The sequence below is a fragment of the Euprymna scolopes genome, chromosome 43 (genome assembly GCF_053919585.1).
Source record: "Euprymna scolopes isolate OS-2025 chromosome 43, ASM5391958v1, whole genome shotgun sequence".
In the NCBI taxonomy this organism is placed as follows: Eukaryota; Metazoa; Mollusca; class Cephalopoda; order Sepiida; family Sepiolidae; genus Euprymna; species Euprymna scolopes.
Window position 1 is genome coordinate 49,602,920 of NC_136524.1, and position 24,097 is coordinate 49,627,016.

General features: G+C 32.9%; 1 protein-coding gene across 5 annotated transcripts in view; it reads left to right on the forward strand.

Moving 5' to 3' along the window:
• The window catches only part of LOC145268337 (uncharacterized), a 158,461-nt gene that overhangs the window by 123,487 nt on the left and 10,877 nt on the right, over positions 1-24,097 (forward strand). For 2 of the 5 annotated variants that reach the window (XM_080123832.1, XM_080123837.1), the window contains 11 exons: positions 1,324-1,568; positions 2,141-2,312; positions 5,245-5,312; positions 6,541-6,643; positions 8,184-8,940; positions 9,787-9,846; positions 14,213-15,858; positions 18,328-18,685; positions 21,254-21,418; positions 22,366-22,512; positions 23,222-23,340. In XM_080123832.1, the coding sequence (XP_079979958.1) occupies positions 1,324-1,568; positions 2,141-2,312; positions 5,245-5,312; positions 6,541-6,643; positions 8,184-8,940; positions 9,787-9,846; positions 14,213-15,858; positions 18,328-18,685; positions 21,254-21,418; positions 22,366-22,512; positions 23,222-23,325 (3,825 nt within the window). In that variant the 3' untranslated portion in view covers positions 23,326-23,340. Of the gene's footprint in view, positions 1-1,323; positions 1,569-2,140; positions 2,313-5,244; positions 5,313-6,540; positions 6,644-8,183; positions 8,941-9,786; positions 9,847-14,212; positions 15,859-18,327; positions 18,686-21,253; positions 21,419-22,365; positions 22,513-23,221; positions 23,341-24,097 lie in introns of those variants that run through there. The other 3 variants (XM_080123834.1, XM_080123833.1, XM_080123835.1) reach the window with 3 other exon arrangements.

A 24,097-nucleotide genomic window follows, 5' to 3' on the forward strand; every position in this document is an offset into this window, starting at 1 on the left:
TTCAACCGTACTCTTGTTGATCCAGCGGGAACCAGTGTCTCAACATGATTGTCATATTATGTATATATAGGTTCATAACAAAATAAAGAAAAAGAAAAAAAAAATGACTGAGGATGAAACGTAACTTCGAAATATATATATTCAAACAAAAATAAATGTTTAGTTTTTAATAATGCGTTGTTTTGGCTTCAAAAGATATGATTTTTCATATGTACAAATTTTCAAAAGTAAATGTATAAAAATTTAAAAAAAAAATAATATTCACATTGGTATAGAATCAATGAAATAATTCCAAACAGGAATGGATTTCTAGTTAATAGAGAAACTGTTTTTTTACTAGAAATCCATTCCTAAAACAAAACAAAATTAAACAAAAATAAATCTTTATTTTCGTAATAATGCATTGTTTTGGCTTCAAACATATCTAATATAACAAACTATACCAAAACATTGGCCGAATATATCTAGCAAAAATCGATTCTGAAAGTATCAAAAATTTAAATCTTGTATACAACATTAAATGACCCAAAGACAGTTGATATGTTGGTTAAACACATATTTTATTTCATTAGATATCTGTATTTAGTTGTATGTAAACGGAACTGACCATAAAGTTATATGAAATTTAAAAACTTTTTTATTTAATAAATGAATAAAGTAGGCTTTATAATGTAGCATTCTGTTTTATATATGTATAATTGTTTAATAAATATTTTTATATCTATTTTTCATGTTCCTATACTTGTTGCTATGAAATTACATTACCTTATTCTGAATCAGATGATTCAAACACCAGATTTAAACATTATGAACTCTACCTTTTTTAATGATCACACTTTGAAATGTGATAGAAATAATTGCTAATCTTGAATCCTTAATTTAATTGTTCCAAAAGTGAAGCCGCCTATTTTTATTTTTAACGAAAAAAAAAAAAGCTGAAGAGGTACAAAAACAAAAGTGGTACCATTAAAATGAGCAGCTTTTTGTGCTCCATAATTTTTCTACAGTCACCTCCATACTTAATACATTTTTGTCAGAAATTTAATATTTTATCTCTGCTTCTGACACGCGTCCGTGATGGAGTTGCTTTCTTAGTCTTACATCGTCAATATCTGTAACTGAAAAATGAAACTTGAGGTTATGAATGCATGTTCAGTCATCATAGCAATGTAATGTGCAATACCCTCCGATTCATTTGGGTGAAGTTTAAAAAAAAAAAAAAAAAAAAAGACTTTTGGAACATCAATCATGTTATAAATATTTTTAATATGCATATGTCGATATATCATTAATTCCTTTTATTTTTTTATTTTTAAATGAAAGGTGAGAAAACGGTCAACGCGAGGCGATGATGTGAAAAAAGAAACTGACGAAAAATCTGATTCGCACAAATCAAAAGCGACCGATGTCTGGTACAAAGATGAGAGAAGTAAAGATTCCCAAAAATCTTTGCATAAAGAGGAAAAAAGTACGAAAGATAAGAAAACCAAAGAAGATAAGAATGGCCGTGAGGATAAAAAAGAGATTAAGATTAAAGTCGAACCAGAAGATGAGACTGAAACCAAACGGTGAGTTTAATTTGTATTTTATACAAGATCTTTCCTTATTGCTTCTGCAAGGTTGTTTAACGTTGCTACCAGACCGGACAGTCAACTCAATATTTTCTTTTAGGAGACCTCTATTGGAGTGCTTACTTAAATGCCAGGAGAGGGCTGTGACCTACGGACCAAAACAATCACAATGTGGCCGCGCTTATCCCCCTGACCCTGCAGACATTTCTTTTTGAAACAAAATAACCAGAATCCCTTAACAAACCCTGTCCTTATGTAGACTATGAAGGCCAATCTATTACATTGTGAGTGCTGTTCTGTTCTGGGTGACCAGAATAGCTGTTGAACTAAGGGGTTTCATGATTGGAACTAGGGTCTTTGTCAGGATATATATATAATCGGTGTGTGTGTTAATCATTTTGCCTTTAAACTGTTATGTTTTATTAAAAAAAAAAAAAGTTTTGGATCAATGCTAAGATTCATTTCTATGAAATAGTTTGATTACCGGGAAATCTTGTAATTACACGAGTTCAAAAATCGAAAAATAATTTGCACAATTGTTGTTGATAAAATTCTTTATTTTATTTTAGAGCTGAAGATGCTGCTGATACTGATGACGAAGAAGATGACGAAGACGAGGAGGAGGAGGAAGAAGAGGAAAGCAAATCTGTTGGCTTCAGTGGATCAAAGGAATACCCGACTGGAACGAAACTGAAAGTTAAATATGGCAGGGGAAGAAATCAAAAAATATATGAAGCAAAGGTTTGCTTATTTTTTTATATTTTTTAACATTTCAAAAAAATAAAGAAAAAACTGTGACTAGTTACTCAGACTTATCTATATTTCTTTGGTCTGTCCATTTCATTATAAGGCATAATCATGTTGACACACTGGTTCTTGCTAAATGACCAAAGTTAGCAACGATGAAGACGGCTAGTACCAGATGTGTAACCACTTAGGAATGCTAGATGCTCTATGTATTACACCAGGAGGTAGAAGTTCTCAGGTTGGTGGTGGGGGAGTGAGTGTATTTGTTTAACGGCATTTCAACCTCTAAGAGAAGCAAAACTGATATAAAAGCTGAGATCTACCGTCTGCTTTATCCTATATCGGCCATTGCACCGACAAAGATTAACAGTTCTCCCAAAAAGTGTGGTTCTTTCTGCATAAAGCCTTCACCACTATAAATCATCTGTGGATTTCCGAACAACTTAGTTATTGTGGCAGAGCCTCATACATCGAAATCAACAAGAGTACCACACCATTTCACTTTTTCTCAAACTACTGGTTGAAATTTTGTATGGATCTTTTTAAAAGTATTATGGTATGTTTAGTGAGCAGTTAGTCTAATAAGGATTAATAGGAGTTATTATTTAATGCAAAAATAAGCACAGGTTTAATTATATTCAACAATTAATCTTCATATATAATAAAATGATTGCAGAAATTCCCCTCTGGACCAAAGTACTGTAGGTTCGCATGGCACATACAAATTATGTGTAGACTATTAGCCATCATATAAAACTGTGCCACAATCTTTGGAATAGTCAGTTGCTCAGGACGTGAATATGGTTGCACAGAAGTTTTCGATGTCACAATGTAGAATCATTCAGGCGAGTATCTATCTGGTAGATAAGTATCGAGATATCTCTGAACACAACTGGAAATTTATGTAACTTTAGAACTACATTTCAGACACATTTAGTCATAATAAGATCCTAAATTTCATCTTAGGAGCAGCATCATCACAACTGCAGCCATCTCTTAGAGGAAGAAAGTCCTATTTTTCCCTCTAAATATCAAGTCCTCCTACTACCCCAGTCATCACTGGGAGATATTCTGCACTTTCAACAGATATGGGACTTCATCTTTAGTAACTGGATCATAAACTCAGATATAACATAATCTTTCCCTTTTCCGTTTCAAAAATAAATCTCCCCAGACTAATTCCGTTCAATCTGATTGGCTGAACTCTGACCATTCCTATATTCTGGATTAACAGTATTCACATGCTAAACGAATGCTAATGTACCATTCAAATATGGCGTTGCAATGATACCTACTTTTGCCCTCTGCATAAATTGCTGCATTCATTTTCTTACATTTTATGGCATAAGTTTGCATTTCCTCCCTCTCTCTTCCTCCTTATCTCTCTCTATATATATTCTTCCTCGCTCTTTCTTTCTCTCATTCGTTTTTTACATTTCTTTTTATGCCGAAGAAAAAAAACATTTCATAGCTATGCCAAATAAAAAACATTTATTTTCTCCTCTCTTGCTCGCTCGCTCGCTTTGTACATTTGTTCTAGTAATTTTTTTATTTTTTTTTTATAATGTACTTTATTTAAACCTGTGCAATCTATTATCGTTGCCAAATTAAAATATGTTTCAGCAATATCACCTACTGGATTCTCGACATTACACACGCGTTAACTTTTTTTACGGGTGAGGGGTAAATTTGTGCATTAGGTCCACCTCTGCAATTTTCTTGAGACTAACGACTTATATAGGTTTTCGACTCTGCTGATTAAGAAAATCTCATTCAAATTTTGGGAAGACAAGTACTTATAGAGATTTATTATGCACTGTAATTCACTGGCTACTTCTCTCCTACCCTCCAACTTTTTAGCATTTGTGGGTGGGTATGCTGGCAATGGTTAGCACGATTAAATATAGGAAAAATATTTTCAAGTTTAGAGTGCTAATCTTTCTCTTAAGTCTTTTTTGATTAAACAGAATTGAGTAGGAAAAGATAACAAAATACCAAGGTCTTAATGATATGAAAAGAAACTGGAATTTTGAAAATCTCCATTCCTGTAATTATAAGAACAATCAAACTTATGAAAAAATAATTTCACAAACTACCTGGCAAATATATCCGGTGAACCAAGTGAAAGAGATTCAAACAATTGCACTTAAAGAGATGGATAGAATCTTAAAAAGATCTCTCGATTGGAATGTATCAGACAGTAGGGAAATGTCTGACATCTGGAAGGATGCTCCATCTCCCATTAAAACAAAATAAAATTAAAAAAAACGAAGAGGAGTTCACGCACTGTCTATAAATGTGTTTGTGGTTATCTATGAAAATTATGTAAGTTGATTGCCTCAGAATTGATATGAATAGAATAAAATGAAGATAAAACTGCCAGAATCTTTGGAATAGTCAGTTGTTCAGGACGGGAATATGGTTGCACAGAAGTTTTCAATGTCACAATGTAGAATCGATCAGGCGAGCATCTGGTAGATAAGTATTGAGATATCTCTGAACACGACTGGAAATTTTTGTAACAGCAATTATCTCAAATAGACTTTGTTTATGCATAATATAAATTTATTTTTGTAATCTATTGATTTCATTGATTTATGTATTCAATGTAAATTCAATATTTTGAAAATGAGAAAATATTTAAAACTTTTTATAACAGACTTATTTCATATTTCAAGATTTTAATTTTAAATATTGAAGTTGAATCGTTATTCTTGGAAAACCAGCGATACCTACCTGGTGTTTTTAGAAACTTTTTTACTTTTAAGTTTTCGTCTTTTTTTAATTTCATAAATACTTCAGATTTTAATTATTTTAAATTTTACTTTTAATTTTATAAAGTTATACAGATTTTTTGTTAAAACCCATGTATAGTAAATCGGCAGGGGTTAAATGCCTTTTTTTTTTTTCTTTTTTTTTTTTTAAGGTTGTTGAATTTGGTGCTGAAAGTGGACATGAACAGTATTTGGTACATTATGCTGGTTGGAATACAAGGTAAGTCTAGATTATATCTCAATCTCTGAAATGGTAGACAAGACCATCAAGCCTTAGTAATGCAACTACTCTAGAAAAAGGTAAATTCCAAAATAATCCCAGTCCTCTGCTTATCACAGCATTGCTTTCAGTTGACTTGGATTTCTCACTGTCACTAGTGTTCCACAATGCCCTGTTAGAAGTGTTTCATAATAATATACTTTATTATAAACTCATTGTACTAATTCAAAACTTGTAAATACTTGAAATTTAAGTCTAAATTTAATACTCTTAAATAAAATGGGCAAATTTTTTAGCTTTTTTTACACACAGGCAATTGTTGGTAAGAGACTCAATAACTGTGCAACAATAATAGGATTAAAAAATACATTTTAGGTAAAAAGTGTTACGTACTTGCATGGCATGTCAAAATTAGTAAAGATTACAAAAGATAGTAGAAATCTACTAGAACAAGTTTTTACTCTTATCATTTATTGAAGTTTTTGCTAATTTCAGCATGGGCACATAAATACATATGGGGGGTAACTTAAAATTTATTTGAAATCCTATTATACTGAATAAGCACCACTTGATATAATAAAGGAGAACTATCAAAAATAGAGAAATTGAATTGTCAAAAACTTATTTTAAACTATTTCATCAACAATTAAATTTCATCTTGCACTTTTTTCTTTATATATTTTTGGTTCTGATTTAAAATTCAACCCAATTTAAAAGAAAAAATACAGAAAAATCTTTATGGTGTATGTACTGGTCGCAGAAAAAAAACTGTCATATTCCAAATTGAATTGATTTTATTTTTATTCAAGAAAATCAAATTTTATGATTTCTTAATAAAAAGAACTATTTGAGCAATTTACATGATGTTTGGAATATTACATTTCCATTCTGTGATAGCTACATGCATCAAAGATATAATTTTGATTAGGTTGAATTTTCTAAATAAGAAACATTCTTTTAAATACCTTTTTACCAACAATTATTCATTGGTTGTAAGAGCTTTCTGCTCATTATTTAAAAGTAGTTTTTTCTTCTAAACGAAACTTTTTTTTTTTTCTTATAAAGTTGAACAATGTAATTTGCAATGCCCTCGGATCCATTCAGGCAGAAGAAAAGAATAGGTATTACTTTTGGAATACACCTATGTATAAATTTTTTTTTTTTTTTTTTTTTTTTTTTTTTTTTTTGTAATTTAAATTTTTGAATAATATTTTTTTATCTTATAAAGATACGATGAATGGGTGCGACCAGAAAGAATCGTTAAAGTTATTGGCAAACCTGAATTAGGGATAAAGAAAAAGTCCAAGAGTCATTCACCAAGATCTCCAAAGGTAAATATTATAAAACTTTTTGGGGTTTTTTTTTTTTGTTTTGTTTTTTGGGTTTTTTTTTACATCATTATTTAACTAAATTATTATTTACTATCATTATTAGTTCTACTTTTAAGCAACTTATCCATATAAATGTATTTACAACAATAAAATTTTAAATAACACTTCAAATAGTGAGCTTCATATTTTGAAGTAATAGCAAGGTAACAAATCCAGTTTATATAATTCCTAAATAACCCGTTCTTTGCTACTTATCACAGCATTGCTTTCAGTCGACTTAGATTTCTCCCAGCCACTTGTCTTCAAGAATGTTGTGTTAGAAGTTTCACACTTGTACCTAGGAATAAAATGTATCTGTTCTGATGCTACACTTTATGTCCCTGGTCAGTGGAGAAGTCCTAGACCAGGGCATTTTTATTTTTGTTGCAATCTAGAATGCCCTTTTTAGGTAAGCTTGATTTCCTCCACATTAAAAACTAACCGTGTGTCTAACTCTGCCCTCAAGGGAAGGCAAATAAATGATAACTTCAGTTACTTCATTATAACCTCATTGTATACGTGTCAAGGGGATATTAAAGTGCATACAATGACTTTAAATCATTGATCTTCATGAATTATAAAATTGTCAGACAAGATCTCTTAACTTTCATTATAAAAATGATATTTGACATCATTATCATAATGCTAGTATATGTTGGAAGGTTTGTAGAAATTGATTTTTTTAATTAACCAGTCTCTGGCCAGATCTTTATCGTTTCTCTCAAGTCTGGTCCTGGATATGACCTAAAATTATATCCGATGGTGAGGCCCCACCTTGCGGGCTTTGGGGAGTGTGGAGCCACCCTTTAATTGCCATTGCTCCCAGGCCCACTCTGACCCGGAGTGGTAGTACCTGTTAGGGTCCCAACTATGGGTTAAATAGAATCTGACGTAAAAAAAAAATATACTCCATTAAAAATCGTTCCTCAAAATAACTAGATTCGGCATTAAATAACCTGAAAAATGTTGATATGCCGTAAAACAACCAACCAACCATCTCTTAAGTCTGGCCTTCTTCTGTCAACTAACCTTACCACCCCAGTTGGTCTGCATCTGCTAACCCAGAAATTCTCGTCCATTCTTTTAGTGTGACCAAACCAACAAAGTCTCCTGTTCTGCACACATTTCTTTATACTATCCATATTTAATCTCTTTAAACTCATCTGATCTAAACATGTCTTTAAGAATTGTATTACACATTGTATCATTCTCATATTATTTCTTTCTGTGAAACATTTCCTCACTGATCACATTTCACTTCCAAAGACTATCGAGCGTATACATGTTTGATAGATGATTTGTAGATAGTCATAACACTGTTAGTTAAATTATAAAATTTCTGCTTTTTCACATAAGCACCTGTTCTTTGTGCTCCAATGGTATCGCCAAGCTTACAAAACTTTCCATCAATGTAAATTAATGGAGCTATTTAATTTCCTTATATAAAATGTACATATTCATTCTTTTTACTTTTAATTAAAACATTTTTTTTTATTTATAGGGAGTAGGAATAACAAAAAGGCGTTTATCAAGCCAGAATCGGGCACAACAGCAGAATAATAGTTCTACAAAAGAGGAAAACCGGACGGCAACAAAGAGCAAAGCTTCGGCCGTTTCTTCAACTTCTACATCAACATCACTTGCATCAACACCATCCACCACTGTGTCTACTCCCATTATTCCATCATCTGCAGTTATATCATCACTGCCATCATCATTATCATCGTCGTTGTCCTCTTCGTCTTCATCCTCATCATCATCTCCTGCTACAGTGTCATGCTGTGGCATTACGACTACGGCTCCGATCGCCACTGCTACAATGACCACAACCATCACCGCCACGACTACCATTGCCAGTTCAACGACGCCACCTCTACCGCCCACGCCACCAGTGGTAACCCCTCCGCCCCCAAGTTCACCGCCCCCGCCTCCGCCACTACCTCCCCCACCACCACCGCCCCCGCCTCCACCACCGGCATCTTCGACACAACTGCCACCAAGCACGACCCCGACAGTAATTTCAGTCCCAGCACCGGCAGTACCCCCACCGCCACCACCCCCGCCACTACCTCCACCACCACCTCCTCCGCCAGTGGCTACAACTTGTGCAGCAGCCCCATCACAGCTACCGCCAAAACCTGTTGTTGCTGTATCACCACCTTCTGTCTCGTCATCACGATCCGTAAAGGACAACCCAGCAAAAGTTCGTCCCACACGCTCAAATAGCATGGAGTTTCTCGTCCTTGAAGGACTACCACGTAAGTGTACATGCAGATTTCCATCATGGACATGTGTATGTGAGTGTGTACATGCTAGATTGCTTTTTATGTTTGCTTGTGGGTGTGTAGTAGATTGTGAATGGCACACCAGTCAAGGTTCCAACACTGACAATCTGTCTAACAGATATTGGACCATTTTGGTGGCCTTTTAGCGGTCGGGTAGAGGCAAATGTTCTGAGTAACCTTAGGAGGTAAACTCTCCCAGGCCTTGCTTCTCGGTTTTTGTAAGTGTGGGGGTTATCACTTGTCTGAAGCACCCTCACCAGGAAATGCCGATGAGGCTACATGGAGATTTATTTTTGCAGGACCATAGTGCTCCTCCTTTAGTGGCACTGCCTCATTTATCCCAACTTCTGACCTTGTCACATTCTTTCACGATGGGAGAAAGGTTAAATACTGTGTGCTTGTGTGTCCAGCTTTCAAGCTGGGATCAAGTGTAGTATTTGTCCTCCTTTTGTCAGGAGAAAAATCCTGAACTAACTTTTTTTTCTTTTTCTATCTTCCCATATTAATAACTGATTTTTTTTTTTTTTTTTTTTTTTATCCCACTTACTTTTCGTAGATGGGTACTGTGAGCATTCTGTGTATGTGTTGCATGTGCATGTAAGAATCTTTTAAAGATTCATACAGGTACATGTAGGTTCACAGGTTATTATATTAATGTGTAGTGGTGTTTAAAGGGTTTTTTATTTTTTTTATTTAATACATTTTAAAACTTAAAATTAATATTTTAGTTGTATGCAGATTGTAATATTTTATTTTACATAATTTGTGGTCGCATAAGATAGAGCGTATTTTTTTCATTTATAATTTTCTTATTTTTAGCTAAACGTCGATCTCGCAGGAGTTCTGGTTTTACAGAATCTTCGGATATTCAGTCTCCAGGTAAAAAAACAAAAACAAACAAAACTTTAATCTAACTCAGCTGTGTATGCATGACAAAGATTTCTTTAGGTTTTTAGTAAAAACAACAAAACTTTTTATTGGTTCTAATTCTATTTTCTGCAGATTTCTTACTGATAGGTGCTTTTTTTGACTAGGTAGATTTCGTTTCGCAAATAGTTGTATCTTGATGTTTCTAGGTCTTTTTTTTTTTTTTTTTTTTGTTCTTACTCATGGCTCAAAAGCCACTCGAGGATAATGGTTAATGAGTTTATAAGGTGGATATAAATACAACACCTTAAGGATTGGAGCTGATGGTCGAAATTGGGTAGAATTTGATTACCTAAGAGCATAGTACAAGAATTTGTTTACATTGGATTTACAAACTACTAATATTGTTTCACAGATGAATAATCTGAGAAGTTCCATTTTGTTTTGAATACACTGTTTTGCTAGACGTGGATTAAAGCAGTTTAAAAAAAAAAGCCCTATGATCATAACGGCCAGTATAAACCTTGGCTTTGAATGATGATCTTGGGACTGACAAACATTTAAAAATACATCTGTACAATGTCTACCGATTCCAATTCGGTGTTAGAAAAATCTGCTTGAATCTGTTCATTCGCCTCCTATGCAGCCTTTTTTCCAAACCATACATAAAATCTTGTGATCACTAGGGCTATGACAACAGCATATTCTTTTCCTTGTTTTGACTCGAGTGTGTATCCGTTGATATCTTATATGCTTTTATATAGTGATGTGATTTTCGGTTGATTAACTGTGTTGGATATATACTTGAGTCAAAGCAATAAGAATATGCTGTTATCATAGCCCTAGCTGTGGTCGAACACTATATGCAAAATGGGCAGATTTGATTGAGAATATGTCCATCATAGATGTAGATGAGATACTGAATGTAATCGCTAAAATGTAATCTTCGACTGTTTGTTTTAATTGTTTAAAGGAGATATACGGAAAAAAACGTCATCTGGCTGCAATCTGGATAACAAAAAGCGTTAATCATACCGTGTTCACTTGCTGGTGAAAGCGTCATATAAGCGGTCAGATAAAAATATTACAGTTCGTACAGACTTGGAAAGTCCTTGCATTTTTTACTTTTGCCTTGAAAAGGCCTTGAAAACTGTTTATGTCCAGTAAAAATTTGTGTCGAAATATTGAAAATAAAATCTAAGATGCTATTAAAAAATTTTTTTTTTCAAGTCTTAATAAAAAATACCATTAAAATATTTTCTTTTAATATTAAAAATAAAATCGAACTACATGGTTTTGAAATTGCATCGTATTATCATGAATAAACGTTATGCCGCTTTATCACAAAACTACCTCCGTCATAAATAAAAAAAAAAATACCTGCCCCCTCTCTAAAAACTACTTTGCTTGTGCAGACATGACTCTCCAATAGCAGATCCCCTTCCTCCAAAAAACTAATAATTTAAAATTAGGCCAGTCGGGCAAAAATTAAAAAACAAGACAGCAGCCGTCTTGGTTGGAAATTAAAAGTCGTATCGAGTTAATATTCGAGATGAAATAAAAAGCATTTAAACTTACAAGCACTAAAGATGCAGGCGGGTTGCAAACAAACTTTTATTGGCTATGGTAACATTTATTTGTTGTATATTTGAGTTTTGACTACTTTTTTGACTTGCTGTGGATTGTAAAAATTTTGTTTTGAAAACTTGAATTTTGTCTGGAGAAGGTCTTGAAAAACTTTGAGAAGCCTTGAAAATGGATATTGAAAATCTGTATGAACCCTGAATATGACTGACTGCTTAGGGAATTGACTCCTCAGTGGATGAAATGGTAAATTTGGAATAGAATACTTTGTGTTACAGTTCAGTTATTGGAGTTATTTGATCAATGTACCTGGAGTGAATAGTAGAGAAGACTTGTATTTTAAGTTTGATGCAAAACAAAGGAGGAGCAGTTCTTAATTTTTCAGACACAAGTTTGTAAGTTTGCCATTTTGAATCTTGTATACAAGGCAAAGTTGAACTTTAACTTGTGATGTTTAGCCTTAGTTTGGGTGGATAATGAAGGACATAGCTTCATGCTCCTTAGCATGAGTTTATTTGCGAGGGGGGAAAAAAGTGGGTTCTTATTTAGAATTCAACTTTACAATATTTTTATCGTAAAGTTAAAACAAAAAATAAACTAATATCTGTACATACCTCTGATGGAACAAACATGTCATGTACCAAAAATCACATGAATTGATCAATTGGTTTATATATATATATATGACCTCAAATCACTTCTATTTTATCGATTCTAAGTGTAAAGGCTGTTTTTGATCTCAATAGTTCAAATTGAATTATCCACCCTTGAATTTTAACACATTGTATCAAACATAATGGGCCCTGTATCGCCTGTCATAAAAATAGAAAATCTAAAACGAATCCAAGAAAACTACATTGTAGTGACTAATTTAAATGAATTGAATGTGTTATAAATTTCCTGCATTACTTCCCAACCTGATCAATAAGTAAAACTTTGTCCAACCTGGACTTACCCATAAACTTCAGATGTACAGTCTTGCTTATAGCAAATATTTTTTCAAAGAAATTACTGGCATAAAAAATAGGATTAATATATCAAAACAAAGCCAAAAGAAATTTTGTGTGTGAGTTCGTTCCTGATGGACTCTAAGAGCTGGGCCGATTTCTATGAAATTTGACACAAAGGTATTTTATGATTGGTGGTTTTGGGTAAGTTTTGTATCAGAATGTCTTTTGATAATTAAAATAATCAGATGAAAGAAGAAATGGCCTTTTTTCTTTTTCTTTTTTTTTTTTCCAAATTAACACTTTACACAGCCCAGCACCATAAGTGCATTTGAGAATTTTATTACACAAACTGAAAGGACCAACATACAAAATCACCAGTAGGTTCTTTAATATAGCAGGTGCGTTTTTCAAATAAATGTTTGTTTAGAGCAGTTAAAACCTGACTTCACATTTTAAACTTTAATTCAAGCCATTATAATATAAAAACAAGGCCGATAGCCATTAGTCGCATGCTCTCGTGTAATGAATGAATGCGTGAATGTAGGATTGGCATAAAATTCTTAAAAATAAACTAAAATGACCGAAAAATGGGCTGAAATGACGTAAATAAAAAGTAAATGACTTAGAATGATTTTAATGAACTTAAGGATGAATTGAATGACCTTCAGAATGACTTGAATGCTTAAAAATTAACTGGAATCCTTCAAAAACAACTTGAATGGCTTTGAGACTGACTGGTTGTAAAGTGGATGATCATTTTACATTAAATTAATACAGAAAAGTGATCCCCCACTTTATATCACAATAAGTACAGCATGTAGTAAGAGATATTACACTTTGATCTTGGCCAAAGTCCAAGAAAAGCTTAAAAAGCTAAGAACAGCATCTATTAACAACAAACCTTTGATCTTAACCAAAAGGGCCAAGCACAAAAGTATTACGGACAGACCGACTTAGTCGCTTGCCCGCGACTAATAATTTCATAAAATCAACAGTAGGTTCTTTACAGTTCAATATGAACTGTAACTGCAGGGAGGCATGTGAAGCTTCCTCCTGGTGCATCACAATAGGTTCCCAACTAGAGCAGGCAATAAATTGATTTGATTGAAAAATTTGCAGTTTTATTGATTTTGATGACAATAAAGATATGAGGATGTCAAACATTCATTGATCGTTATTCAATTCTGGACAACATCAGGTCTCCCTGTTAAGTAAATAAATAAAAATGGTTGCTTTCACTCAAAGTTGAAATAATTTTCAGAACAAACCTGTTTAATGTAAGAGTCCTAAGTGCAAATCCAGAGTTCAACCTTTATAAAAAATATATATATATATATATATATATATATATATATATATATTTTTTTTTTTTTTTTTTTTTTTTTTTTTTTTTTTTTTTTTTTTTTTTTTATGGTGTACATATCTGTCACGGAACAAAAATATTTCAAAAATCATGAATTGATCAAGTAGTTATGTAGGAATTTATACAATTTTTAGTGATTTATAATAAATCATAGCCATTAAAAGGCTAATTTTGATCTTTATAGTTTGAATTGAGTTGTCTTTCTTTATTTAATTAACATGGCAGATCAAAACATCTCGATTTGGCACAAAATTTTATTTTCTAAACTAAAAAAAATAAATAAATAATTGATCAATTTATGTGATTTTTGGAATGACATTTTCGTTATGTGACAAGTATGTACGTAAAGATTTTTTAAATTTTTATCAGGTTGACTCCGGACTTGCACCAAATCTTAATATTTTAAAATTGATCAAAAATTGACCATTCTTGTTTCGAAGCTGAATTTTCATTGTTGTAAATGTTTTTTTTCTTCTTTTAGCTGAAAGTGAAGATGAGCAAGATAGTGAAATGGAATACAACAAAACTGAAAATATCGTACAGCCGTCCGAACCGGCCATTGTTATCGATACGACGAAAGAAGAGGCTGTGAAGGAAATGCTGATGAAGATGAACGACCACGACCGTGATGCAGAGAAGGAGCAAAAAATAACTTGCAAACCAATAGAAAAGAAAAGTGAAACGAAACCTAGTGGGGAAGAATTGGTGGTGCCTCTCCCCAAAGAATTGGTACCTGTGCAGAATGTGAAAGTTGAACGTCCATCACCGCCTCCATTGCCGCCGCCGCCACCACCACCACCGCAGCAGCAGCAGCAACCCCCACAAGCACATGCCAATTTAAAAAATAATTCTGTCGTACCTTGTGAGGAGATGCCAAAAGTTCTGTCATCAAGTCCGAAGGTGCCTAAAGAGGAGAACAATGCCATCAAGATTGAGCCAGAGTATTCAGAGACAAAAGTGCGCGACCCTTACGAGGCTGACGATGTACCAAACTTGGAATGCGATGAGTCGCTTTTTGATGATTCTGAAGAAAGTGAGGTTCATCCACAGATGCAGAGTTATCAACCGGCACCAGTTGTTATGGTCCCTATCCCAGAAGTAAAAGAATTTCCTGGACGGGAAAATCCATGTTTAACAAAGGAATCGGAAAACAAAGAAAAAAAGGCCAAAACTCGGAGAAAGGAACCCAAGGAAGCTAAAAACGTTGCAGTGGCTAGTTCTAAGGAATCGACTGTCGGGTTAGATGAGCGGACTTTATGTTATTTAAAGATGAATGCTAAGATGTACCCAAATTTTCTTCGGGGTGGGAGTACTGGAGCTGCAAGTATGATTGATGGGTTGCAAGACGCTGAAATCAGACGAGATGTTGAGAAGATTAAGGAATGTCGTATAACTGAATCTGATAAGAAGCGCGTGGTGACAACAACAACAACGCCACCACAACAGCCGTCTCTGTCTGCAAAAAGGAAAGCAAAGAAGAAAATAGCAGAATGCAAAGATCTTGAAATCCTTACTCCGGATGCAAAAGAAATTAACATTACCAATTCAGCATCAAAGAAGAATTCTTCAATCTCTGTAAGCGGCAAGGTACCAAAATGTGATAAAATCGATAAATGTTCTTTCAGTCGCACCAAAGAATTCAAAGACAGTAAACATACTTATTTGCCTGCCACGGTTCCCAATTCGATATCTGAGATTTGCATTGAACCGATGTGCACGAACGTTCTACGGTCTCTTGCTTCAGCTGCAAGTGCAGAGCCGCCAGTCTCTTCTGAGAAACCACCTGTCGAACAGATCCCAGGTGGATGCCGCCTTGAACCTGTACGCTCGTTTACTACTGACTATCTCTCGAGTGTTGCTGGCGGTAGTGGTGGTGCTCCTGCGGCCCCTGCTGCTGGTGTGCAGTCTGAATTGGTTGTGTCGTCAAAAGTGGCAATTCCAGCTTATTTACCTAGACCGGAAACGTGTCCTGACTCTGAAGATGTAACGCTGCCATTACCAGCGCAGCCTCCGCAGCAGCAACAACAGCTGCAACGACAACAGCAGCAGCAGCAAAGACAACAGCCACAGCGACAGCAGCCGCAACAGCAACAACTACAGACGTCTTCACAAGTTGACCAGGAAGAGGTGAGACCGTTTTATTTTATTTATTTTTTTATCTATTTTTTATTTTATCTATTTTATTTTATTTTATTTTTTTATTTTATTTTATTTTTATTTTTATTTTTTTTATTTATGAATGTGTCATATAGGTCTCTTTTTCTTTAAAAATTTTTACATACAAGAGACATTGCTAGTTTTTCCCTAGTCTGTTACCTTTTATTATATAAAGAGCAGTTATCTATGTGTTTGTATACGCTGCCAAAACTTAATCCATACAAAGCAACCCTGTGAATTCTTTTTTTTTTTTTTTTTTTTTTTAATCTGTAACCTCTGGAAAAAATATCTAAAATTTAGAAAAAAAAAATAAGATTGGTCCTTTAGGGCTCAAATGGCCAGTTGTATCATTGAATTTTATCGAACATGATTTTTAATGTTATATTAATACAGCCCAGGAAATGAGTCAACATTTTTCTTTCAAATTGAAAGGTGCTTGCTCTGGATTTAACTTTTTAACTATTGTCCTTTCCCTACAAAGGGGATTGGGTAGAAAGAAGACTCGATTTTAGTCGGGCTTTGATCCTTAGTTTTATTTGGTGCTTTGAAGGTATCTTGAGTTTTATTGTTTTTTTAACTCCTTCAAAATATAAAAAAAGGGAAGAGAAACTCCACACTCTTAACATTAAGCTTTTCTGTAAATCTGTGTTTATATATCTAGTTAAAACTTCAAAAATCCAAAACAAATGCACAAGAATTTATACGTTCTTCATTGTCATTTCCCCAGGTGTAAAATATCTCAAAAAAAAAAAAAAAAAAAAAAAAAAATGGTGGGGGGAGGGGTATTCCTTATGGTAGAGTTGGCAAATAAATTTTTTTTTTTTTTTTTTTTTTTTTTTCATAGTGAGTTTTTATGCATGCAGACTTTCTCTTCTAAAGAAGGGAGCCTGTATTGGTTTTAGCAGGGTTTTCTTGACACAAATGTTACACACACACTAACACTTTTGTTTATTGTTGCTCCATGCAATGTCTGGTTGTCTTGCTAGTTGTCTTTAATTCTCAAGATGTCTCGTCATCCACCTGTTATCAAAACCATATTGTTCTCATCTACTGTGCTGAGGAAATGTTTTTTTTTTTTTTTGTCTTTAATTTCCATTAAAAATTCATACAACTTTTAGACAAAAACAATATTTTTTATTTGTTTATAGCCTCCTTCTCATAGAAAAGATGTTGCTAGTCTCTTACTCGCTAATCATTATTTCCATGGAAAATGTTTGAGCTCCAATCTATTTACCCTTTAGAAGATATTCACAGCAAGAACTCATTTTTCTACCACAAAATTTTGATTGTAAGGAGGCACTTGTACAGTTTAATCAAAACATGAAAATATTGAAAAAAAAAAATTATATTGTACGTATCCGTTTTGAACTGAATATCTCCAAAAAAAAAAAAAAAAAATTTCACTTAATTTGATCGAATAGTTTTTTTTTTTATTAGCGCGGAAAAACACGTTTTTATGACAGCACGTTGAAGGGAGACATCTTGAATTTTTTAATTTTTGTTTGGATTTTAGAAATGCTATGGGGAGATAACTCGGTTTAAAGCGCCGACACCCCTCCCCATCTTTAATACTAGCTTTTCTTCCTAAAATTGAACCTTTTGCTCGATATAACAAATATTTTCCCTGTAAAAAAAAAAAAAATTGATATTCAATTAAAAATGGGTTATTAAACTTTTTTTTTATTACACAAAACTTTGACGTCTTGTTTCTATTAAATAAGACGTCAAAATGCTAAATATTTTAATCACTTCCTAAAAAGATAGTATACTTGTTTTAAAAACAAATACAGGCCTTCTACACTATTCACTCTAGCAGCAAAATTCTGCCCTTTTACTCTTAGAAATCTCTCAATGCCTGACCACTGCTAGTTTTTAAAATTCCATTTTCCTCATTAATTTAAATTAAATTTAAATGTAATGTGAACAAATTAAAAATATTCAAAAATTTTTCTATGCAAAATTTTTTTAATTCTATCGAGCAAAAGGAACGATTTTGACTATTTTAAACCTGTTTGCAATCAGATTTTTTTCTTTAAATACATTAATGTTAATACATCATTAAATTCAACATCACCTTGTGTAATTTTTCATCTGAGATTAAAATACAGAAATTTTTAAAAGGTTAAATTCATAACTCAACTGATTTCCAAACATTGTTTCATACCCCCCTCTTTTTCTTTTTTCTTCCTCTACTACTACTCACTCGTCCCTCAATCCCCCTCCCAACTACTTGCTCTTCCCACAATTTTTCCCCATTGACTACTTGTTCTTTTTCTCCTCCTCTCCCTACTTGCTTTTTTCTCTCAATCTCTTCAGTACTTCCCCCACCTATCTATTTGTTCTCCCCCTACCTTACAAAATATTTTTTTTTTTTTTTGTATTTAGTATATACTTAATATACATTGTTTGTATAAATTTGTAACATTTAAACTTATTCAGACTCCCCGGGATGTTGATCATGAGGAAGAGGAGGAAGAAGAGGATGAAGATGAGGAGGAAGAAGAGGATGAGGAGGAAGATGATGATTTCAGTGGTGATGATCATGAGGGGCCGTTAAGAGATCCTCTCCTTGGTGGAGAGTCACCCCATGAGTGCAATGCCAGTACAATTTCAAACGACAGTTGCGGAAGCAGTAGTGGAAATATTCCAAGTTCTGATAGCAGCAATGATGTTGCTCCACCACCAACTGCGAAACGAAAAAGAGAAGATTTAGAGTTCATTCCCGCTAAAAAGAAGAAACGAACAAATAAGACAAACAAGACTGGTATCGAACGGCGGAGAGAAACAAAACCATCTGGTAAGCCATTTCCCCGTAAAGATTTAATTTTTAAACTAAAAGTACAGCTTCAAAGTAAAATAGTTGCAAAGTAATTTTGATGTATGGAGCACTGGCGAAAATCACAATTATAGGAAAAACCATCAATATATACTTGTGTGTCTGACTAGGTATTTACATCATAAATTAGGTAAAATTATCAGTTATTTTAAGTAAAGATAAAAATAAGTGTTATCATTTTGATAATCCGTCATTGATAAGAGAAATCCTGTAAAGCAAGAAGAGATAAGTCAGTCTACCCCTTGCCAGGAAAAAAAATGGTGGATTGGCAAAATATAAAACTGATTTTTATTTTTAATTAAAATTCTAGTTAATTTTTTTTATATTTCTGGTGAGGATATTTTTGCATAGCTGGATATTTGTACTAGCATAATACCCAGCATTGCCGGGGATTGTATAAGAAAGGTGGATATATGTACTAGCAAAATACCCGACGTCGCCTGGGATTGGATGTAATAGATGGGATGTTTCCTAGGAGAATACCTGGGATCGGATCAGATAGGTGGATATTTGTGCTAACAGAATGCCCCATATAGGAAGATGTTGTGATTGTCGTAAAATCATGAAAAATTGTCCAAATTAGTAAAATATCCAAGAATTATGAAATATGAAAGACAATATCACAAATAATTTTTTTAGCAAAAGGAAAGGATATTATGTGGGTTAAATTATAAACGATTGTCGAAATTAGTAACATATCCAAGAATTATGAAAAATGATAAAATGCGAGTTATTTGATTGGTGTGTTTATAATGAAATGAACAACCCAGATATAGTCTTAAAGTTAATATTTTAGTAAGAGTGGGTCGATTATGTTGGTTACATCATTAAAAATGATTGTAGAAATTAGTAACATATCCAAGAAAAGTGAAAAAGGATGAAATGTGATTGGTGTGATTGGTGTGTTTGTAATGAAATTACCAGCACAGACAATGTCTCAAATGTATTAATTTAGTAAGAGGAAGGGGATTATGTGGATTAACTCATGAAACATGATTGTCGAAATTAGTAACATATAAAAGAATTATGAAAAATGATGAAATGTTAGTTATTTGATGTGTATGTTTGTAATGAAATAGACACCCTAGAAAACATCGCATGGTTGTTATTTTAGTAAGAGAGGGGTGATTATGTGTGTTAAATCATCGAAAATGATTGTCAAAATTAGTAACATATCCAAGAATTATGAAAAATGATAAAATGCGAGTTATTTGATTGGTGTGTTTATCATGAAATAACCAGAGACAATGTCTCGGTTAATATTTTAGCAAGAGGAGAGAGGGGATTATGTGGGTTAAATCATGAAAAACGATTGTCGAAATTAGTAACATATCCAAGAACTATGAAAAGTTATTAAATGTAAGTTATTTGATTGGTGTGTTTATAATGAAATGAACAGACCAGATATTGTCTCAAAGTTAGTATTTTAGTAAGAGGGGGTCGATTATGTGGGTTAAATCATAAACAATGATTGTCGAAATTAGTAACATATCCAAGAATTATGAAAGATCATTAAATGTGAGTTATGTGATTGGTGTGTTTGTAATGAAATAGACAGGCTAGAAGGTGTATCAAAGGAAAGGGATCGTGTCGGTTAAAGAGGGGAGCGATTATTTGGGTTACTTCATTAAAAAAATGTCGAAATTAGTAACATATCCAAGAATTATGAAAAATGGTCAAATGTGAGTAACTTGATAGGTGTTTGTAAAGAAAAAAAACAGCCATACAATGTCTGAAAGTTATTATTTTAGTGATAGGAGGTGGCGATAATGTGGATTAACTCATGAAAAATTATTGTCGAAATTAGTAACATATCCAAGAATTATGAAAAACTACCCATAAAAGGGATTGTCCAAATTGAATAGCTATCGTCTGATATAAGGAATTTTCCTCGCATTAAAGCTGATTGCTTCTGGATGTTCCCGGTGCGATTGCCGAGAACAATGTCTTAGCTTTGAATTAGTTTCTCTTTTTATACGAAAAAGCCGAATCGACACGTGAGAAGCCAAAATAGCAATAATTTTGTAAAAGTTGCTGTAAATGAATCTAGACTCGACGCGCATTCCTAAATCCTAGATAATTATTATCTAGGGGATATATAAACACTTCTAAGCGATAGTAACAACCCTGGGACCGTCGGCGAAAAAAGCCTTTTTTTTTTTTTTTCTTTTTTTATTTTCTTTTTTTTTTTTTGTGGACATACAAAAATGCACGCACTATATTTGCCTTTATATTTATTTATTTATATATATATATATATATATATATATATATTAAATGCTATTTGTTTCTAACTTTGAAAATTTCACAAGATTATTTTATACGTTAGATATTAATGAAATGTTTTTGATTTGAATCAGAATATTGTGGTTGTCAACTTATTTTTTTTATTAGTTTTTTTTTTTTTTTTTTTTTTTACATTCTAATTTCTGCATGACTTGATTTTATGAAGCAGAAATCTTTATAAAAAAAAAAGTCTTAATGAAATTTAAAATTTCTTTTTCTTTTTCCAAAACGAAAAAAAATCAGAATGTGAAGAAAGCTACAGTGCAGAAGACAAAGGCGCCGAAACGTCGAGTCCTGAATATGAAGCATCACCAATATCACATGCTTTATCAACACATTCGTCGCTGACAAAATCAAATTCGATCGCTAACAAACCACCACGAATTTCCAAGTATAATTTTAATCTTGGTGAGTTAAAAAAAAAAAAAAAAAAAAATTTTTTTTTTTTTTTCATTATTACCAGACATAATACACAATAACATTTATATTTCATCAGAATTAACTTGTAGGTATTTTATGTTCTTGGAATTTTTTTAATGATGTCTAGAGTGAAGCATAAGCGATAATTGGCAAAAGAAATAGGATTGAAATCAAACAATTTAATCCGAAAATCAATATTATTCAATAATATAAAAATGTTTTGGTTCTTATTTAGAATTCAACCTAGTTAAAAAATACAAAACTACAGAAAAATCTTTCCGATCTATATACCCATCATAAAATGGAAGTGTCATATTTCAAAAAAATATGTACATGTACAAGTAGTTTTTATTTTTATAAAGAATCTTTTTTTTTTTTTTTTTTTTCATATGCAGGTTTAAATTATTGTGATCTGCCCTTTTTATTTTTCCAAGATGGCAATGTGAGACACTGTTCATGCTTGTTCATAAAATTTGACTTTGTAACAAAGAAAAAACAAAAAACTATTTGATTTTTGCAGATCTTCATTTCATGAGGAATACATGCATCAGGATTTAAAAAAAAAAAAAAAATTTGTTAGGTTGAATTCTAAATAAGAATCAGTTTCTTTTCCTATAAGTTGATATTATTCATAATACCTAAAGCATATTTATCAACAGTTCAAATTACACTTACAGATTTCAGAGCAAGTTTATCAGCAAACAAAAATTAACCTGGGTTCACAACAATGGTGAAAACACAAGTGTAAGATGGTTTAAATGTGCACCGATAAGTGAAAGTGTAACTATTTCGGATAGTGATTCAGTATGAGATATATACTGAAGATGGTTGGCATGTTTTTAAATTTAGAGAAATGTAACTCTCTCAATCTAAAAATTGGAGGTCAATATATTATTTTTATATAAATTTTTTTTTTTTTTTTTTTTTTTTAACAGATGAGGCAGATTATCTTGATGGAGAAAAACTCATCACATTCCTCATGGATAAGATACAGCAAATTCGCCGTATTTACATGAATCTCAAAACTGAAGTTGCTTCAATCGACAGACGAAGAAAACGGGCTAAGCGAAAGGAAAGAGAAAGTAAGTATATTTTTTTAGTATTCTTGCAACAAAATCTCCGTCGTCTACGATCAAATACATGTACATTGCTATTTCGATCAAACTGAAGTAGTCCAAATATGTAACTCCAATGAAAATTTAAAAAAGGTCTTGTCTAAAGTGATAATTTATATACTAGCAGAACCTTGTTGAAATTCCAGTAGCTTCACTAGTGTTGTCATTTTCTTACCATGAAAATACTTGTTAGCTACATATCTTTTAAATGAATAATAATGCCTTTTCAAGTCAACAATAGAAATTTTACTTATGACATATTAGATTTAGGCATAACCCATTTTGAAATAGCTCAAAAATGTAGTTTTGCAGTTCAGATAATTATAGTAATTTTTTCTTGCATTTTATTTATTTATTTATTTATTTTTGTTTTTTTGTGAAAGATAACTTATTTACACAAAATATAGAAGCATATCCTTATTTGTATATACTATTATTTATATTTTTATTCTAAAGTGTTACCATATTTTTCAAAAACCAATCAATGAATTTCTTTAATTTTTTTTTTTTTTTTTTTTTTTTTTTTTTAAATGAACAACCCGGCATACTGAAATGCAGGATTTCAACTCGTATTTTCAAAAGTTGGCCTTAGCATGATCAGATTCTGCAACCCTTTTTTCGGCTATAACAAATATTTCTAAATTTGTTCATTGTACATCTTTTTTTATCTTAACAGAAGAGTTGGGTGAATCGTCAGTCGGGGTCAGTAAGGTTATTTACATAAGATTTTTGATAATTATTTTAACTAAACATAAGTGTTATTCTAAAAAACTGTATTAAGTAATAAATTTTTATTTTTAAACAAATCGGTCCGTTTTTTTTTTTCTTTTTTTTTTTTTAATTAACTATAGTTGTGTCTTATTTCTGTTAATTCTAATTATTAAACTATTGGAATATTTTCACATTTTAACTCATTTACTGGACATCTCCAGCCCCTCCCTATCTCCATCTATCACCCTTATCCCGTTTCCCTAGCACTGTATTTTGTTTATATACATGCATTAAAAATGTAGAAACCTTCAGCTTCAAACACAAAATTAGCTTGGGACAAGACTCAAAACTATTTTCTTCGGATTATCACTGACCATTTAGTTAACTGCAATTTCTTAGTTCTTGTCTGTCTGTCTCTCTCTCTCTCTTTCTCTCTCTCTTTCTCTCTCTCTCTCTGTCTCGCTCTGTCTGTCTGTCTCTTGCTCTGTCTGTCTCTCGCTCTGTCTGTCTGTCTGTCTCGCTCTGTCTGTCTGTCTCGCTCTGTCTGTCTGTCTCGCTCTGTCTGTCTGTCTCTCTCTCGCTCTGTCTGTCTGTCTCTCTCTCGCTCTGTCTGTCTCTCTCTCGCTCTGTCTGTCTCTCTCTCGCTCTGTCTGTCTCTCTCTCGCTCTGTCTGTCTCGCTCTCGCTCGCTCTGTCTGTCTCGCTCTCGCTCGCTCTGTCTGTCTCTCGCTCGCTCGCTCTGTCTGTCTCTCGCTCGCTCGCTCTGTCTGTCTCTCGCTCGCTCGCTCTGTCTGTCTCTCGCTCGCTCGCTCTGTCTGTCTCTCGCTCGCTCGCTCGCTCTG